Below are 21,141 nucleotides of genomic sequence, written 5' to 3' on the forward strand. Positions count from 1 at the left end.
TATTATACAGTAAGACCTATAATTAAGCTATGTATTTAATGTATACATAAAAATATCTGTTAATACATATATGTTAACTATGTATTTTTACCTAATAATTTACCAGAATTTATCTCCTTCCCTAAATACACATTTTCCTTTTCATCAAAGCAAACAGACACTTTGCTTTTAGAGCTTTGATAATGAATAATCTTTAAAATAGTACAATTTCTATAGCAGGTTTTTACAAAGCACTCCTTACCTAGGACTCCTTATGTCCTCATGTCCAAAGAGGATCATGGACAGTAGTAGGTTTGGCTTGAATCCGAATGTCCAGCAGCCTTGCTCCCCTTTCCAGTTAAGGTCACCCAGTACACTTGCCTCTAATGAAGGAAAGAAGAGGCCATACTTTTCAAAGCCTTACATATGGGATCACAAACATTTTCTCTTGAAATTGAATTTATATCTGCAAGTGAAAGATGGATTGTTATGTAAGGTGTTCAGTCCCTACAATTTTACCTCCTTTAGAGGACTACTTCACCTTCACTCTCTCACATTCCCACCATGGTATCTTGGGGCCACCCAGCAAACTTTAAATGGTTGGCAACCATGGCTGTTTCAGAGTGTAGCTTACCAGGATAGGAAAGCTTTGCAGTACAAAGGTAGTCATTTCACTAAGGATGATGTGTTCCCAGCAACACCTTTGTGTCTTTGGGGCAGCACTTCACAGTGATCAGTGACACTGTAAACACTGAAGCTGCAGTCTCAAGCCAAAATGCTGACCGCTGACACAGTACTCTTGGTGTCCTTGACAGCTCCCATCCTGCTTTTCCCATCCTTCAAATGACATCAAGAAGATGCAGTACGTATGACAGACAGTGGAATCTGAAGGGGAACAGGTAAAGTGTGGTCTGGCATTAGGAAAAGTAGTCTAACCACCTCTACCATTACAGCAGGTCTTAGCAGCCCTCTGCCATCAGATCAGCTGAAAAAAAAGAGGATAGACAAAGCTGGAGGGGAGATAGTCTCAAATATACTCTATCAACAGTCTTTCCAAAGTTTTCCAAAGTTTCCAAAGTCTTTCCCATCTATTTTTAATAGTACTGGAGCACATGACAGCATGGGGTTCTTGCAAGACACTGGGGTTCCTGCAGCAACTTTCTCACTATGTTACAGCTGACATCCCCAGGCTGTGACGTGCAGCACGAGTACACCCTGGCTCCTGTGGTCAAGATGGCTCCTAGAGCTCTAAGCTGCAAAGGTCATTGCGTGGGACACCAGCAGCTCAAAAGCAGAGTGATGAGGGGAGGAGGAGGTGCACCCACTCGGCACTGCGGTGTGAGACTTCACTGTGAGCATCAGACACAATGTGCAGATACTTACTGGCACTTTCTTACTTTCCAAAAATCCTTCATGCTTTTTTCTAGAAAAGAAAAGCATTAAATTGCCTGTTCCCTTCTCTAAAACCCCAGCCTCTTTCCATCTCCACAAAACGCTGTAATTTTCTTCAGTAATCAGTACCAAACTCGGCAATGACGAACATTAATTGTGATGGCCAGAGGGAACAAATGTGCACTAATAATACAATTTTATTTTCCGCAGATTAAACCCACAAATTATCTAGGGTCTTATCACTAGAGACCATTTAAATGCTTCACTTCAAGGATGTGTTTAAGCAGCTGCAAAAATGAATACCTAAGCAGGCAGGAAAAAAGTCATACTATTGACAATTTTTAAAATTGGGTCATCAGAAATAGGGTAATAAGGTTAAGACAAGGCTGGACTGAATGATCTTGAAGGTCTTTTCCAGCCTGAACAATTCTACGAAATTCCATATTAAGGTCACTAGATCATTTTGTATTTTTGAATTGCCAGAGCATTCACATATGAATCACATTCAGCACTGAAGATGGCCTGGCTAAAAATTTACTATCCATTTTTTGCCACTGATCATATAGCCATATTTATGCCTTATGTGGATTTACTGAAAGAGCTCAGCTCAGCCCTTGTGCCTTAGTGCGGAGTACAAGCCAATGTCAAGGGCATCTCAGAAAACCTAGCAGCTTGAATCCCATTCCCACCCCCTGAACCCTCCTGTTTTCAAATACACAGTAAAAAGATTAGTTGTGCAGATTAGGCTGTTGCTATGTAAGCACTAAGAGGCATATGGTTTTCAGTGTTAGCCAATTCCAAACACAAATGTGTTTTATTTCGATTTTAACACATGGCTCTCAGGCTGCCATGTAAAGCCAGAACAAAAAACTTCCCAAAGTGCTTTAAAGCAACTGAAAGCATGCTGATAAAACCAAGAACTACAAAGAGCTTAGCTTCCTTCTCTTTATCAGGTTGAATACCCTAATAACACCCATCCCATTATTCAATAGGAGGCATTGCTACTTTTCAAAAGCTTTCAGTTAATGTTTTCAAAATCTTCCATTTCAGTCCGAAATCTACTGTGACATGCAAATTCCAAGTCCTTAAATGCAATTTATCAGCATACAATAGATCAAATAAGTCATTGAAATGGCTTCTGTGTCAGTGCATATTTTAAAGGTCACTTTGCTACTGATGAGAAGAAAACTGCAGGATTCACTCTCACAGAGAGAAGCTAATTGCTCAGCATTTCATGTAAGTATACTCAGACTCTTCCAAGATGTTCATTACCATTTTTACCGTCTGTAATGGAATTACTTAACATTTAAAAACATCAGACACCCTCAATCACAAAGCTCTGCAGAATTCACTACATTATAAATCGCCACTTCTCCAGCAGACCAAATAGTGGTGTTCGTTTCCCATTTTACATCAAATCAGAAAAACACCATGACTATCACAGCAGTTTCTGCATTTCCTAAGTCCATTGCAAATACTGAAATGTCTGTCATATAATACACCCTCGGTAATACTGGCTTCCACCCCCTTTTTCTGTCCACTGCTCACAACCTCGATGTCTGCTCATATCAATATATGAGCAGCTTCTCTCTTGTGCCTTTGTTGGCTCATTTCTTTAAGCCAAGCTCTGGCATATGTGAGTTCTCTCGGACAATAGCGAGCTATTCAATGCTTCATTTACACCACACGAGGGTGTTTCACGCTGTGTGGGATGCCAGAGTCAATTTGAAAGTCCTCCTGTTTGGAACGGAACCAAAGGGCAAACAGATACTTTTTTTGTTTGTTTGTTTGTTTTTTTTTTTTTCCCCCACTGGTTAAAAATCTTGCTGGGGCAACCTGGTACAGCAGACTTTGAAAAGAAAGAGATGAAACAATGTATGCTAGAAAACAGAGGGAAGAGGAATTTTAAAGACATAATCCGATGTTCCCTGAAATCAAATAATCTGCTGGGGACTTCCCTGAGCTTTGTCTTGTGTTTAAAGAAGCATTTCAAATATAATATGATTTCATATGGTTTCCATTAAAATCTCCTTAGGCAAGATTAAGTAATTATTATCCCCCTGTAGAGCTTTTTAGAAGCTTTCCATTGGCTTATTGATGAAAGTTAATTGCAGAGTCAGGAAGAATTACCTACTACCATAAACAATAAATAAAACAAAATTCCTCCTTCATATACTGTTTTGTCTGGAGTTCAAGTGTACACCGATCTTTCTTCTGTTTGCCTGCTATGGTAAGTGATGGCTTTAAATCCAGGGAAGACTTCATAAGGTAACTAATACCCTCTTCTGGTTAGCAGGATAATTTCTGTACAGAGCTTTTTAAAACAACCACATACATTAAAATTAAGCTGGAGCACTTCACAAAGCTTTCAACATAGCTGCAACAAAACCCCCATCTCATTAAAAGAGAAAATTCTGTGAGTCCCTATTAAGATGGGCTGTTTCCCCAGAAAATCCCTGGTAGCAAAGTTTATAATCAGCAACCTGCTCCCAGGCATAGCCGTGCTACGGCCTGCACTGCAGTGACTGGAGCACACCCTGTAAACTATAGGGGTGCTTCTTAAATAAAAAAGCCGAGCTTAGTGAGTTTTCAGGAGCAAAAGGTGCCTTGTAAGAAGAGCCACTGCAATGCCGTTTAAAAAGGACTAGTGATTCACAGTGAGGAAAGAGGTAATCCAGGAGGATTAAGGCTCAGCAGGATGCCTGTCAGGCATTCTAAGAGCAGGGCATCCTCTAAACTCTAAGCTGTCACCTCCTCTGCCAAAGAGGTGGAAACCAAGCAGAGGTTTAGGACACCCACGTAGCCCCACCACCCCATTAGCAACCTTGGGACTAGCAACCTTCCTCCCTGCCCCCAGTTAGCAAGGCCCAGCACCACCCACACGTAAAGAGCAGGAATACAAGCTGTGGAGAGATGGGAAAAGTCACTTGCTCCACCAAAGTCCCCTGAGCCCTGCCACTCACTCCCTGAGACACATTAGTAATTGGAAATAAACACTAAAACCAAATTTCTTGCTTTTATCCATTTTTCCCCACCCCACAGCATTTGCTGTCTGCCCAGGAAGAGATGAAACCCACTTACACGTAAAACCACCTTGATCCTTAGCTTTCCAGTTTGTTGCTTTTACAGCTCTGTAGTGCACATGTTTAATAGGTAATGCATTACCTTAAAGACCATATACAGCTGACCCAGCTAGTTTCACGATGTTGCATTTTTGTGTTACATGTAACTTCAGATACTGACCTGGGTCTGCTTTACGGGTTTCATTGTGTCATGGAATTGCATCTAGTAATGTAACATTCAAAGATCTTTTAATAAATCTTTTCTGTACCCCCGCAGCAAGATTTAAACACTTCACTCTTAGAGACAAGCTTTTATGTGATCCTCCCATAGCCATCTTCAAGCAGCTGGTAACTGGTTCTGAGCCAGATTATTCCACAGCTGACAAGCCCAAGATGAATGATTTAAGCCTACATACTGGAGCAGCTGATGTCAAAGATAATGAAATAGTCTGAGAGGTTTCTTGTTTTGTTTTGTGGGGTTTTTTTTTGTTGTTGTTGTTTTGATTTTTTTGTTTGTTTGTTTTGGGGGGTGTTTGTTTTTTCGTTTGTTTGGTTTTGTTGCTTTTGTTTGGTTGGGGTTTTTTTGTTTGTTTGTTTTGTTTGTGTTTGTTTGTTTGTTTTCCTTTAAATTAAAGCTGCGGTCCATTTTGAACCTAATCCTAATTCTTCAGTAACCATGTGTAACCATGTAACCTCCTGGTGGGGCGCAGCTGAAGTCAAGCAGCAATATAAAATACCATAGAATCAGAACACTGGGTTGGAAGGGCCTTTAAAGACCACCTAGTCCCCAACCCGGGGGGCGGACAGGGACAGGGACAGGGACAGGGACACGGACACGGACACGGACACCGACACGTCCCACTATCCCAGTTTGCCCAAGGCCCCATCCCCCCCAGGAGCCCCTCTCTCAGCTCCCATCTCCCACGGGAGGCAGGAGGGAGGCTCCATCACGCCCCAGCACCTCCCGCCCTGACTCGGGTCGGGTGCGCCCCGACGGGGACTCGACCTGAGGAGTCGGAGCGGGGGAAGGGGCCGGGCCGGGCCCGGGAACGGGAACGGGAAAAGGAAGGGGCCCCGGTTTCTGCGGTTGTTGTGCTGCGTCGCCACTTGCTGGTCGGCGGCGGGAGCGGGGCTGCGGTGCCCGCCGGTGATGTCCTCATCCAGGCGGGAGTCGGCTGGAGGCTGTTTAGCTGCAGGTTTATGGAAGCAGGAGCAGAGTCGTCCGGGGATGGATGGGTTCGGGAGGGGGACAGAGGTCCCGGTGGTTTGCCCCGCAGTCTGGGTCTGTTATCAGGGAGAAGTGGAAATCGTGCCGAGCCTGAGCTCTTGTCGAGGTGCTCTGCAAAAACTCAGACTCTGAGGGAGCGTCTCTAACCTGAGGCAACACTGGGGGTTAAAATGTAAGAGATGATAAGTTAAGCCCTGTTCAGCAGGTATGCCACAGTCATCCTCATCCTATGACAAGGAATAAAGTCACAGAATCATAGAGTGATTTGGGTATGAAGGGACCATAAAAATCATCTAGTTCCAACCCCAATCCATGTGAAGGGACACCTCCTACCAGACCAGGGTGGTGTGCTCAAAGCCCCATCCAAACTGGTCGTGACAACTTGCAGGGAGGGGGCATCTGCAGCTTCTCTGAGCAAGTCGGCTCTCCACATACCTTAGAACATCTCTCCATTTTTAATTTTTTTTTTCCTGATTTTTAAAAAAAAATTTTTTATTATTATTTTTTAAAGAACAAATAGCACTCTTCTTTGTGAGCAACTGGTAGTATGTCAGAAGTTAAACTGCTTTGCTTCTGCAAGCTCATACAGACAAGGAACACTCAAATTAATATTGAAGCTTCTGTGCACTCAAAGTTTGTAAAGTTTTCTAGGAAGGAATGTGCTTTCTTTTCAGCATAGATATTCCCTTAGTGATGGACTTTGAATTGCTTGTGCTATGAGGTAAATAATGCAACAAAATACTTTAAAGAGTTCTGTCAGAGCATTCTTTCCAGGAAGTCACTTATTCCACTAAAGTCCAGGGGAATACAGTGCTTTGAACCCTGGCACTCATCAACCAGTGTTGGGCAGTAAATAAAACAAATCTCATTTCTAAATCAGCATGCCAATTTTAAGGTTGGCGTGACTGAATTTCAGTTGATTTTCCTTAATTAAAGAAATACCATTGTGGTAACAATACATTTTCAAACACTCTTGGAGGTATAGTTTCATGGCTGGCTAAAGGTAATGAAAGACCACACTGTGTCAAAAGCAGTGCTCCTGCTGCTGCTCTTGTGCCTTGCATCAGCGATCACAGAGCTGCTGACCTGGCTGAGAACTGTGCAGTGGGTTGAGCTGATCCTGCCCTCCACATGGTCATTTAATCTTTGGTGTCAGCGCAAGGAAATACTCAGCCCAGGCAGGAGAGGGGTAAAAATGGGCCATCCTCTCCACAGGATTAAGCCACCTGGGAAACTACCCCCACAGTTCTGAAAAATGTGAAGCCCACAAATGACAGAAGCTTATTGAGACCAAAGGAGAATATAAAATTATTACATTCTTTCTTTCATTCACACATACTGTAAATAAAATTTCAGAAAAGCAAACTCAAGAGTAATTATTGTTTCAAAGGCACAGTCCTTCCAAAAGAGGGATAATGTTTTCCATAATCTTTAAGGTCCTTATCAATTTCAGTCCCTAAGTCTCTGGTCCACAGGTGGCTTGTACATGAGCCTGAAGTTTACTTTGTCTCGTGACTTCACCAAGAGCAACTTAGTCTTCTTTGTGAACACTTCCACCAGGCCTGCACTCTGCCCTTTCACTTCAACACCTCCCGCCAATCCTGTGCTGCAGCCTTGTGACAACAGATGCAGGCTATTTTCTTTCCATGTAGGGTACTGATTGTTTGGGTTTTTTTTGTTTCATAATGATAGGAAATGATAGGTTGGATCATATTAGTCAATATTTGTGTAATAAAAAGTAATGATTGTAAAAATGGGTGTCAAAAATGTAGGTGTCAAAAGGTTGTGTTAAGTCAATGTTTTCCATGTAATTGTTGTGTCCATATGGGAGAACTGTCATGTCTATACACTCCGAGAAACAAAAAGCTTCAACACTCTTCAGGCAGGTTGGGGGAGTGATGAGTTAATCAGTTTCCATTAACAAGACAGCAAACTCCCAGCTGATCACCAAATTCAAATTAAGCACATGTAATCTCACAGTGACACTCGCATGGTGTTAATGTAATGCATATGTAGAGATAGACAGGATGAAGTAAATGTCCTCAGGAGTCTTCATCTTCCGACATTAATGTCATATAGGCATCCCAGATTTTAATAGGGGTCATTAACACCAAACTCCTGTAATCACTGTTTTAAAGACAGAGCCTTTTAAATTTGTCAGTCTTGTGTGCACTGCTCAAGGGTTGTAGGTGATTTTAGAGGTTTTCCAGTTCATGACAGGAGGGAGGAGTCCCATCACACTCCACCATGGAGGTGTACTTCGTCGGAGGTGGTGGTGGCTTGAAAGATGGAGGTCTGTTCATACTGAAACAGAGGAGAAAAAGGCGGTGTCACACATAAACCCTGTGAAAGCCTGTTGTAAAATGTTCAGGAGGAGGTAAATGGACACTAAGTCATTATAAGAGCATCTGACACTTGCTCTTATAAACTGCGACTTCCCTTTTTCTGTTCTATAATCCCAGAGCACCTCCTGGTATTCATTTGGCCTCCCCAGTTCCCACCTCACAGTTTTACTTTATTCATGCTTTAAAAGAACAGATTATGGTTCTGGTGAACAATTCAAAACCTTTGCAGAGGTCTTGTGCTCTCTGAAGGCATATTTAAAGACTCATAGCTTTTTTTTTTTTTTTTTCCTGACAATTTCTAGGCCAAAATGAAGTTCCATCCTAAGTCAGTGGGAAAAAGTCCTATTTTTACCTTTGATATACAAGATTCGCATTCATGTTTCAAAAGGGTTTTCTGGAACCACAAATGATTCATTATGACCATGATTTTTCAAACATTAGTAAAGTTAGTAAGTTTAAAAACAATTGCCTCTTAGATACTGCTTTCATCAGTAGATCTCCAAAGGTTTTAGTAGGGAATTAAACTTCAGTAATGATTACAAACTCAATGCTTCTTTGACTGGCATTAAGTTTCAGGTAGCCTACTTTCCTGTATATTATTCACAACTCAAATAAAGTTGGCCTGGAAGTACAATTTCATTAAAACATGTCCTCAAGTAACCATTCAAAATGAGAGACTAAAAGCAGCTGGCAGGGAGGCTAATAGAAGTGAGGGGCTCAGGGGAAAAAAAAATTGACTTGTTCTTCCTTCACCCCCTGAAGCTGCATCACAGCTCTTTCTTAAAAGTTTATTTTATAGATAACCCACGCAACAGATGAAAGGACTAAGAACACATTTCACACTGCTGTATGAAAAAAACAGCATTAGCAATCTGTGGGCTTAAAGGCCTCATGCACTATGGGTAGCCTCAAATGAAAATGCATGAATCCAAACTGCTGAGTGATGTTTGTGCTGCCCTCTGTGTCACCCCTCCAATCCCTGATGTTCCCCTCCCTAGTACTTACATCTCTTTCTGGTACTGACACCATTTCCTGATGCTTAGAGCTATTAGAAAACTGCAGATGAGGAGCAGGACAGCTACCACTGTTGGCCAGGGGAAGCGACTTCCTTTAATGTCCTTTGTGCTACCTGAAAGGGACACGTGAGACAGAACTTGGATGAGTGGATTCAGGAGAATGGGAATCTGGGCTTGCTGCCTGTGGCCCACTGCTCTCCTCCAGGCACAGTACTGGTGACAAGGAAGACCCAGATTATCACTGTTAATCTGGGTTCCCAGGCTGAGGACTCCAAACTCTGAATACTGCAGGCTTGATTTATAGAGTTAACCCACTTAAGCTCTGCCAGGGTTGGCAGGCTGATTCCAACCACCCATCAGTTCACATGATGAGATTATTCAGGCACAGCCTGGCAAGCCTTTCATCCATACCCACTGCTTTTCCCTGTTCCCCTGTGAACTTCTCTGAGAAGCAGCAGCATGTTACAACGCACCCTGGCGCTGCTGCCTACCCCAGTCCTCCTTCCCACCGAATTATTTTCATGCTACTGACACCAAACCCTGCCAAAATGTCTGGCCAAGGGTGCAGCTGCCTTTTGGGGTGGGCTTGCATTGGTTGGGCAGCATCTCTTGATAGGAAGGAGAGAAGGATCATGGTCCTGCCCCAGCCACCATGGAAGGTGCAGCAGTGGGCCAGGTTTCAGAGAGGGCTGGAGCACAAGAGTCACTGGGCATTACTGCCTCAGTGTCACCTTCTGTTGTGCTGGTGTCACTGGTACATCACCCAGCCTGGGTCTAAGCCAGAGCAGCAATCAGTGCAGAGGCCAGGCACCAAGCCCACCATGCTGCATGAGCCATGAGTGGCCACTGGGGCACAGGAATGTGAGCTGACAAATTTTGCATCTGGAAGAAACCATGCACTGGAGCATTGCTTACAGATGGAGGGAGAAGGCAGGAATGCCAAAAAGCCTGTGACAACCCACAGTGTGGGGACACAGCAGCTGTGGCTCCTCTTTTCATCTCTTCCCTATTTTGAACTCCCCTGGTCAAATGTACAAGATGCTCCAGGTCTTGTGCTCCTCTGCTTTTCTTGCTTACTGCAGTGGCACACTGAAATAAGAGAATTTGTAGGATAATGTCTCACCAGTACTTTTGAGTAGACTGATGGTAGTAAAGAAAGGTTTCCCTCTGGTAACTGAAGTTGGCTCATCTGTGGTGGTGAAGGACAAGTTTCCTAAGAAGATATAGGCACAGAACATTTTTAGTAAGTTATTTGGTTTTCTTAATGATGTTTGTGTTTTGAAGCCACCATTATTCACCCTGCTGAAGACTGGAAATCAAATTCCAGAATCAATGTCAAAATTCACTTGGCAATTCGCCTGCATTTTTGGCCTACAACACAGTGTTAAATAAAAAATGTGCTTTTATCAAATTAAAGAACATTAGAAGAAAGAAAGACTATTAGAAAACACCCATTAAGATGTTCCAGCAAGCCAGCATCGAGGTGCACAGTGCTCTGGAAGAAGGATAGGCTTTTTACCTCTTTGATGGTAATGCAAAAGCTCAAGATATTAAGTGGCTTAGCAGCAACACAAAGAGTCTGTCTCTACCCCAACTGAGTGAAACCTCAGTCTCCTCTGTCAAGTACTGTGTCTGAACCACAAAAATCATCTTTCATCTGTTTGTAGACACATATTTTGCCTTGCTTAATGCAGCTAAGCTACCTATGTTTAAGATCAGTGCTGCCTAAGGATAGATTCCTGGTTTTTCTAGCTGTCTCTGTATTCATGTCTTCCAAAACAATAGCTAAAATGTGCAACTAGACAATGGAACAGCATTTCCAGAGCTGCCATGGCACTTATGATGAGCCAGGGTTGTATTCTCTGAGGAGCGTGTGGCATTCCTGAGGCTTTGCAGGGATTTGGTAGTAGAATAATTCAAATCTGTACAAAAAGAAATTATATCCTTCAATTATCTCACATGCCTGTATACGACTGCTTCATTAGGCACAAATATGGCTACATTATACACTTTGCTTTTCTCTGATTCAAACAACAAACAAAACAAAAGAGAAACCTGAAACTCTCTAGTATAATTGCTGGTTTATAAATCCCAGAAAAAAATTTCCACTGTTTAAATGATGTAAATGAGTAATCAGCCAGAACCAGAAAAAATCTCTTTCTTACAAGATGCTGGTTTGGACTGAAATACAGCACTCAAGTATACACAGATATAAATATAATATTTATGTATAAATCTATTAAAAAGCCCTACCAAAATTAGTACAAATCACCAAAAATTGTCTAAGAGTTCACTGGACATTATTCAGTTAATTTTTTTTCTCCTTGCATATTGGGTGCTTAATTTTATGAGGATTAGCATGGTAGACCTAGCATTTTACATAGCTATATGCAGAAAAAAAGTATATACTTAGAGATCCCATTGCACTGTGCCCCTTACAGCACGCTGCAGAGCACCACTTAATATTATTTACATAATGGCCTGTGTTAGGGCCTCCAAAGATTGAATTGATAATGGTAATCTTTGTTGCATGATCCTGGTGGCCCTGGGAGGGCAGAAGGACATAGGTTGGTATGCTTCAGTGGGCACACCAGTGCCCCTGCACTCTGAAATTACCCTCAATGAGAGCTGCTGGACTGAGGACCCTTTAAAGCTACCCCTCAGCTGGTGGTCAGGCAGGCACGGCTGTAGGGAAGCTGATGAGTAGTGTAATTCAGCACACTTCTAGCAAAAATTGCAACCAGCAAGCTGTGCAAGAGCAAGATTGGGAAGCTTTAGAAGCTGTTAGAAGGTTTTGGTCTAAATGTGTGGTTGCTGGATATACCTGAGTAAATAAGTGCTGGATTGCTGCCAAAAATATATTCAGAAAATGGAAAGTGGCTGCTACATTTGTGCTTGAGCCAAAAGATGACTGCCATACAGATGCAAAAATTGACTGGTCCTGCCTGTTCTGAGAGCAACAGAGACAAACCAATATGTTAAAAAGGAAAGACACTTCTGGCTCTCTGCTGATGAACAGAGATTTTTCAAAGGGAAATATTTGTGAAGAAATGTCTACCTGGGTTTTTTTAAATTGATTTATTGATCTTTAAAGAGGCCACATTTCAATGTTCTATTACCCAGCCTTTATTGCCTCATGTTATCTCATTATTTCATTGCTACTCTGTGCTTCTATTTAACTTCTCTAGTAATTTATCGCATCTAGAAACTACCCTCAGTGCTCACTACATTTGCCTAGCAACTGTCTCAATTTTAATATTATTAAATTAAAAATGTATAAGAAACCCATGATGCTCAAACGTTTTTTTTTGTTCCTCTTTTGCTGCGGCAAAACCTTGATGACTTGGAAGACTCAAGTCTTTATCTACTAACTCAGTGCAACTCAACAGTAGAATTGCTTCTGTAATATATTGAAAAACTGGTACAGATTACACCACTCAATAGTTGGTGCCTCATTTGCACTTTGCAGCACCTGTAATTAGCTTAATTAACTCCAAGTTACAGTTCTACTGAGCAAAGGAGAAGGATCATATATTCACAAGCTGTTGTCAAACTCTCATGGGATGCTTTGGTGCAGGTACAGCTTTTGGTCTCTGCAGCAGAAATCAGTGCTCCTGATGAAAAACACACAGGCTTGTAAAAATTACAGTAGAGGACAAGAACACTTGTTTTTTCATGTTTCCCCTTTTCTTCCCTGTTTCCTGACTAATGAGGTCAAACAGTTGTAGCCTACTGCTTGAGATGCTGGCATCCCTCAGACAAGCACCATGCAGCTCTCAGTCTATCACAGCCTAGAAACTCAAGAGGAGTTTGGTGAGATGGATGAATAACCTTTGAGAAAACATATGAGGCATTTAAACAGTGTTGTTGGTTTTTTTTTCAGCTGTAACTCAGTGCTCCAAGGGCACTGGCTTTCTTTGACCAGAAACCAGTAGAGCAATGAACAAACAGGATAGTAGAGGGTTGAACAAACGTACATAATCAGAATTTAAGAGGTTAGTGTTCAGGAGTCGCACCTGCGATGCCTGGTGCCAGATCCCAACTTATTTAACATTTCCCTATGCTCGTTCTATTTAAGTGATAAATATTTTAGAACTCAACTAGCTATTTATCCAATAATCAAGCACAGACAGATGGTGGTTAGCAAGTAGACTTCTATTTTCCCAAGAGGACTATTTCACATTTACTAAAAGGAGTCCATATTTCCTAACATCCTTCTCATTTTGGAAAAGTATCATAAAGCCATCTGAACAAACCTGAGGAGTTGAAATGCAGCTGTAACCCAGCACTCAAATCCTGAGTATCTCTGGGCTCAGATGTGGAGCTATCATGGAAACTAAACAAAAGCCAAGCTGCAGATTTAACAGATTTTTCTGCTCTCGTCCTTTTCCTGCCTATATCTGTGCATTCTTCCTTCATATAAATTCTCAGCTTAGATTTTCATTAAAAACTTACAAAATAACACAAGCTGAATAAGACCCCTTTTTTTACATCAGCAGGCTTGGACTCTGCATCCTGACTCGGCTGCAGCCCAAAGGATCTGTTCAAGAAGACGATGGTCGCGCCAGTGTGGGAATCAGCAATGAGCCAGAGAGAAGCACTAACCTATGGTCAGCACACCACAAATGCCACATGTCAGAAGCATTGGGTTAAAAAGCAGTTGTTTCCTGGCTATTTACAGAAGAGAAATAGCTCTGGCTGACATGATGACTTTGACTTCGTATCACCTCAGCCACTGAGGATGAGTTAGCCTCTCTGTTCACACTGTGTATTTATAGACTTTCTGGTGGAATTGTTTGTTGAGATGTAAGTGTTTTCAGTCCACTTGGAGAAGCACTTTGCTGCCCCACTGTCAGCCAGGCTGGGCAAGTAGGGATGGGCAAGGCTGTGTGGCAGGCAGGAAACTTTAATTTCAGTGCTGCTGCAGTCTGTGTTCCCTCACCCTAGCCTCTTCATGGCCCAGGACTTTATATTGACTGACAGAGCTCCCAAACAGCACTCTGCTGGGGCAGGATGGAGCCTCGTGTTCAGGGTCTCCCTCCAGCATTACCCCACACATTGTTCATCACACTACTTCTCTCTGGGTACATAGTGCTGTAGAATTATGTGTGTTGCTTCAGGTGAAGGCAGTGGGTTTGAATTGCACAGGTTAAGGAGGATGTTCAGTACCCCACAGGCTCATGAAAGTTAGTCTATTACAATCAGATTTTTTGAGTGTTTGAAACAACAAGGTTGCTACAAATACCATATTCACATTTGCCAGCTGCTGCCTCATTTGTGGATCTTTTATGAGTCAAAGCTTTGGTGCTGCTGTGGAGGGGGAGACTGACAGCAACTTGCTACATTTCCTCTTCCACATACTATCTATGTTGCCATTTCACAGGTGCTGTTTTGGGTTTGAAATGGGAGGTTGTGCCATGCCAGTGTTTATTCAGGTTGCATGGGACTGAGCTGTCACCTTGTTGCTGGTGAAGGAAGCCCCAGAGCCTTCCTAAACTGCTGCTAAAAACCAGCCAGTCCCACAGGGACCAACAGCAGGGCTTCAAAAATGGAAAGAGACTTTGAGAAGAAAATGCTCACAGGGAGGCTGTGCTGCAAGATAACACACTCTGTTGGGCCTGGCAGGCATCAAGTCTTTATTTTGGGAGTAGAAGGCGGGTGGTCCACAGGTTCACCTGCTCTTGGAATCAGTCTTCTGCCACACTGTTGAGTGTGTGCCAGCCACTATGCACCTACCTCTCCTCTGGGAAGAGAGGTTAAATCCTCCCAAGTGAGCTACCCTGCTCTCCTCTGGCCTTGGTGTCACCAGCTCAGAGGAGAAATCACTGAGTTGAGTCACCTGCTGTAAATATTTTCTTTATCTATCCTTTGTATTTGTACTCTTGTGCTCCATTATTTGCTTTGCACTTCTTCTATCTCTCATTAAATATCATACAGAAATAGAATCACATTAAAGAGATACAAAAAATAAGTACTCTGTTTACTTGCTGAAACGAACACATATATATCATAACGGAACATTAAAAAAGAAAAAAATCAGGACAGCGTTTCCTCATGTATTTTTGAGCCATGGACTCCCTTGTGCATAATGCACTAGCACAAGGGTTTCAGTGGACATTGAACTATTTGTTACAAAAAATGAGATACAGTGTTTATGTATCTTTCTCCTACATTCTTGAAACAACAGAGAAAACATTCTGGCTTAATTGATTACCCTGTGTCAGAGAAGGAAAAGGCAAGCTTGCTTGACTTGTGAAATCCAGAGAGGACAAAGATGTTGACTGGTACTCTAAAGACAAACAGATTACATGGCATCACATTCAGTCAGTGTGGTCTTTTAAAAACAATATTAATAAATCATAAACCAGTCTAGATCAAAGAGCTTGCAGTCGCTGTTGGGTAAATGCAGACTCTACAGAAGGACTCCTGCTGTTGGAGTTAAGTTTAAATGCTCAAAATACACCCTACAAATTCAAGGGGCACTCAGAGGCAGCTGATGTGATTAATGCTGACCTCTTCATCTGAGGTATCTCTCTGTGTTATTCATTTATGTTTTTATGCACTGGGTTCAGTTTAACTGCTGTGAGGTGGATTGTGCACTTGATGGTGGTGCTGCCCTGCCTAACCAGGGCCTTGCCAGAAATGTTCCTGTCAATACACAGCAGCTGGATAGGCCCAGAAGGTCACCTGCTTTTCTGGGATTTCATCTCAATTAATGAAGTTAGTTTTATATAGTTACCTATATGCATGCTATAGTAAATCAGTGTTGTTTATCTTAATGAATGAATGGGAATAATGGAGAGGCACTGGCTCAAGGAAAAGAAGTGATTTCAACTTTCCTATTACATGCACGTCTCTCATAATGGGACAAATTTAATGATAGTTGTATTGGGGGCTTTACTCCGTTGTATAAACAGGTATAAGAATAATACATGATATTCAGCACAACATTTTACATGTTGTCCTAACACGACAGTTCTAGCAGGATTTGCATCAGATCTCTTCTAGGGTAGCTCTGCTTCACAGCTCACAAATTCCTGTCCAGCAGCACAAATGAACAGTCAGCACCAGGGTACACTGACCTTTCCCAGGTGAGCCTCTGGTTCTGTGTACACAGCAATGGTCTAACAAAGATCCCACATATATTGACTGAGTAATAAAGAAGGCACTTTTTCACCCCCTTACCTGAGGTAGTCATGACAGCTGATGGAAGCGCTGAATTTCCGAGGTCTGTAACATATCAAAGGAAATACCTTTATTCAGGAGGAGAAGAGTGCTTATTCTGCTTTAGGAAAGTGAATGATTCAAAAGTTCAAGAGTGAGAGAGAGCATCACACTTAATTTGCAAATAGTATTTCAATGCATGACTCAGCCAAGTGGTTCAGTGAAAAACAGGAAGAGCTGAGGTAACAGTGATGTGAAATCCCTAGGGAAAAAAAAAGGTTCAGAGCCCCTGGCATCTCAACTCAAAAAGCAGAAGTCAATTGCATGGTTTTATCCTATATCAACAGATGCACCTTATTATCATGCATGTTGAAATAATATATGTAACATAGTTGATGGTACCTGCATAGCTCCATCCATGAGGCACTTGAGACACAGCAACCCTAACAGGAAATCTCAGGGACACTTTGCAACAAAAAATGTTCACCAAGTCTTCAAAGAAGAGGAGAGGGAGTTATTCCCTGTAATTAAAGGACTCTTAACCAGTCAGCTAAGCACAGCAGAGACACTATCCTGCCCAAGCAACATTTGCATCCTGAGTAATAGATGTCTCTTTTTGGCCAAGAGGGTGAGACAAAGTGCCTCTGAGTAGGTTAGAAGGAGGGATTAAATCTCCTCAAAGGGCTCCATGAAGGAGGTGATATATGCAAGGACAACATATCTGGGAAGGCAGCCAGAAGGTGTGTCTGTTCGGTCACATACGTTGGGAGGGCACTGGGCAGGAAGCAACCCTCTGCAGAGAGGATCTTAGTGTAAGCAGGTAACCACCAACTCTCCACCTGCTTTCCTTTGTAGGCATTTGTACCTCCTTTGACTGTGTTGAGTTCTGTTCTTTTGTGTTTCATCTTAGCCTCACCTGTGCTAAGGGGGTTTTGTAGCAGCTGACTGACTGACTTCTCACCAAAGTGCAGCAGATCCAGGAGCCAGGGAGGTGGGGCACCTCAAGATTTGCCCAGCTCCCAGCACATTCCTGCAGAGCATGCAAGGCAAAGCAGGGTAATGACCTGACACAAGCCACAAGAGCTGCTTTGAGAAACTATCTTGCAGGTACAAGAGAACACAGTCTCTTTTCTTGGGCACCCCAGGACCAGCGATAGTTTCGCTGCAATACCCAGCAGGGTATTGGCTGAACCTCCAGGGCCTGCCACAACCTGCACTCACAGAAGCAAGTTTACATAGAAACCACACTTCTTCCCACACTGTTTGTCTGCAGTGTTTATCTGACAGAACCCACATAACCCGCTCACAGCTGGAATGCAGGTGCCTCCTGCTGCGGAGCAGAGGGAACCGCCTGGGGAGAGGCGTCTTGCAAAGGGCTTTGGCTGAGGTGTGGAGGGAATAATTTATCTCTCTCCAATAAGCTGATAATAAGGCAAACTTGCAGGGGCAGGGTGCTGATTTACCAAATTTACAAAACTTTAGAAACATCTCATAATTTCTTTAATTAGTCAATAGTGTTGAGGATCTTGGCTGTGTGCTTAAGCAGAAGGTAGAACCATTAATAGGGCTGTTATTTTTAATTATCAGTGCAGTGTTGAAAGAGCTATATTCAAATGCCATCTGAAGCATCAGAAATAACATTAAGAGCCCCTCAAGGCTGGAGTTTAATTATGATTTGGCTTAATTAAGATATATTACACCACCAAAATAATTGCTTGTTGTATTTTCTCTGATGTCATAGCTGCAGAAAGGGGCACCCTACTACCCATCCAGAAACAGCTTTGGGAATTTATAGGCACATACGACTTAGGTTATTTCATTCTCTAACATAGCCTACCTTCTGAAGCCATAGTGGTAAAAGCTTCTTCAGATGAGATTTCATTAGACTTATTGTCTGTGAAGAAAAAAAAAAAAAAAAAGAAAGATGAAAGCAGTTCTTAAAAGTAGTTAGGCTTTTGTTATACAGGCTGGGAACTTAGTTTGGGGGTTGTGTCATACTGTGCATTAATATAGCACCTTCACAGAACATAGATGGAATTAATTTAATCCTTTCCTTTCTGTCAAATCTAAATACATTAACATTTTTATGCAGAGTGGATATATCTTAGCATTAGCATAGCCTGTAGTTAAGAACATAGATTGCTTTAATTGATGGCTCTCCAATTTAAATATGTTTCTACAAAACTACAAATTGGGTGACAGGAGTAATTTTGGAGGAAGAAAATGACCATTTATTTCCTTTCCCTTCAAAGCTGTATTTCCAGAGGAGCAAGCTCTGGCTTTTGATTTAGTCTTTCTGTGTGGAAAGAAATACCAATAAGCACATCCACAACCACAAGTGGACACAGCTGAGCTTCATGTAGTCACCATGGCACACAATGTACCCATGGAGGATGCTAAGGGCCCAGCAGTTCAGTTGCATTATCTGTTCAGCAAGGAGGATAGGTAATAATAAAAAAATATGTGCAAGTATGCATTTGCACCTGAAGAGAAGGCGTGCACAAGAGGGTGCTAAAGGAAATCAGTCTGCCCTTCTCATCGGCCATCCTGCATCCTCAAAAATGCTTTCACCAAATCCTTAAGAGTGTCTTTCTCCACTCTTTCCTAATCACGTAGCTAATTCTTATCATGCAGGTTGTGAGGTAGTTTCTTCGTTGCCACCTGTTTTGGGTGCCTTTTGAAGGCTTCACTAAGGATGTACAACATAGCCCTGATTCATAGGGTTTGGTTTTCCAGAGAGCTGCACTGCATGCAGACTTTCTGCCAGGAGTGCTCGGTGAGAAGCACATGATTATAATAGCTCACTGGTGCCATGTGGCTAAGCTAGTGTATTTTTGGGTATGGGAAGTGCAGCAAGATACTGCCTAAACAAACAGCAAGCGTCCTATGTTTGTGTAGGAGTTCATTTAGAGGCTTGAGCAAAGGCCCGAGCTAAAAAACCTGCCAGAAGGTTCAAGCTGTGTGATGAACTTGCACAATAAAGCTTCCATACTCTCAGCATTTCTTCAGTATTTTAAGTAACAGATAATACATGTGTTCAGTGTTCTTAATGTTTTACATTTCAGATATGATTTCAGTGAAAAACTTACCAAAGGAAACAAATATTTCTTTTGATGAAATATTCCGTGTTTCATTGCCAAGGAAGGGAAACAGACATGTACAGGAGAATGTCTTATATGTCTGCTGGGTCCTTTGCAACATCAGTGTTGATGTCAGCTGATAGAAACCTTCACTGTCTTGCAAGTCATCTTGTTCAACAGAAATTTCTTAGGGAAAGAAAAAAAAAAAAAAAAAAAAGCCGCAAAACCCTCTCATTAGACTCCAGATTATAAATCAGAGCTGTGCAAGATATTGGTACTGAAAAGTAAACTCATATGGTGGTGGTGTGTTTCTTTGCCAAGACACTATCAAAGATCTGGCAAGAAAGTAAGGTTATGCAAAGCCATCGTTCCCACCACTGGCTGTTCACCAGCTGATCATTTTGAAGAGGTGTGATACCCTCCCCTCCACCCAGATGGTCAGCTACAGGCTCCTCATGGCAGGAGTGGATGAGCAGCCATCACTTTTCTCAGGAGCCCCTTCCACAGCTGAACCATTGCCCTCTGGACAGACCGTGTTACCTCCAGGCTGTTGTTCCATCAGTCTCTCTCTGTCCACATACCACACGAGGCTTGGCTTGGGAAATGCCTTCCTCACAACGCAGCTCACATTAGGCTGTGGGGAAGTAAAATCCAGTCATTAGCCTCCATCACTTCTCAGCTGGCTGTCAACTTCCAAAATCCCATATGGACAGAGCTTATTTACACAAAATCCCACTCAGGAAGGAAACTCTCGTTTCCTTGTTATTGTGTTTCTTTTCTCCTCCTTTTTCTGGTTGCTGACACAGTTGAATGGGAGCCCAGGGATAGCCCCATTGCCAAGGAGTGGGTGGAGGCTTGCTATGGCTCCAGTGCTCTCCAGTCCTATGCTGTGGCTGGAGACACATAGGCTGACACCCAGCCTAGCGCCCCAGGGACAAACACCCACATGGGGAAACACTGGAACCAGGAATGGGCACAAGGTGTGTGTGGAGAATGAGATACCTTCTAATTGCCCTGTAATTCCTTCCTTCATTAGGTAGATGAAGAGACAAATCCCATTAAAAAAAAAATAATAATTTTTTTTCTACCACAATTATATGTTGAGTATGCATAAAAGTTTTCCAAAAGTCACAAGGAATCGCATGCTCTAATGCAGTAGTCCTGGCTGTACGCTAGTTGCTAAAAAAAAAATAAATCTGTATGTGCTCAATTTAATTTCTCATTAAGCAGTAAATGGGAAGGACCTGAAACTCAAGACTGGATGAAGGTTTAGTCACTAGTAAGATAGGAGGTCTCATCCTCATGCTGCCTGGAAGTTCCCAATTGCATTTACTTAGCCACTTATGGCACTAAGAGAAATTGCCTTGTCTGTTGAAACAAAGGAAAGAAAAAAAGAAAAAAAGCTGGTGTCACTCATGCATTACAAAGCCCTCTTGCTCTGGTTCACACATTTAGCTGAAAGGAAGTTAGATGCATTGCAGCCACCAGAAGTCAATCATTCTGTATGAAGACCAAAACTACCAAGCTGAGTCTCTTTCCTTCTCTTGGTAAATAACCTCTGAACTCATAGTGTAATTGCTTTCCCCTATTTTCTCTGCATTATTCCCTCATTTTCCAGGCACTGTTAATTCCTAATATTTTTATAAATTCTTCCTATAAAGAAATATAAATCTGACATCCAAGAGCGATGTAAGCCCTTCAAGAAAGGGCAGAAAAGAGAATGAGAGTGGGCTGTCCGTGTTTGCTTGGAGGTAAAGAATGGACAGAGGCTCTTGGAAGAATTCCTATTGCCCAGTCCCATGACAGCAATGCCCCTCTCTCTGCTCAGTGCAAACAGAAGCCTATGATGTCCAACACCACTCATGGAAATAGGTC

The 21,141-nt window shown here is 42.4% G+C and overlaps 1 protein-coding gene across 1 annotated transcript in view; it reads right to left on the bottom strand.

Moving 5' to 3' along the window:
* Positions 1–6,957: 6,957 nt before the first annotated feature.
* CD96 (CD96 molecule) overlaps positions 6,958–21,141 on the bottom strand; it is a gene marked incomplete at its 5' end in the record, with an annotated part of 28,665 nt that continues 14,481 nt past the window's right edge. Inside the window, 10 exons of the mRNA XM_071757488.1 lie at positions 6,958–7,965; positions 9,012–9,135; positions 10,146–10,235; positions 10,864–10,944; positions 12,562–12,636; positions 15,237–15,311; positions 16,208–16,252; positions 18,024–18,080; positions 19,276–19,452; positions 19,807–19,900. Of these exons, the coding sequence (XP_071613589.1) occupies positions 7,857–7,965; positions 9,012–9,135; positions 10,146–10,235; positions 10,864–10,944; positions 12,562–12,636; positions 15,237–15,311; positions 16,208–16,252; positions 18,024–18,080; positions 19,276–19,452; positions 19,807–19,900 (927 nt within the window). The remainder of the gene's footprint in view (positions 7,966–9,011; positions 9,136–10,145; positions 10,236–10,863; positions 10,945–12,561; positions 12,637–15,236; positions 15,312–16,207; positions 16,253–18,023; positions 18,081–19,275; positions 19,453–19,806; positions 19,901–21,141) is intronic.

Source organism: Heliangelus exortis, chromosome 1 (assembly GCF_036169615.1).
Source record: "Heliangelus exortis chromosome 1, bHelExo1.hap1, whole genome shotgun sequence".
Lineage (NCBI taxonomy): Eukaryota > Metazoa > Chordata > Aves > Apodiformes > Trochilidae > Heliangelus > Heliangelus exortis.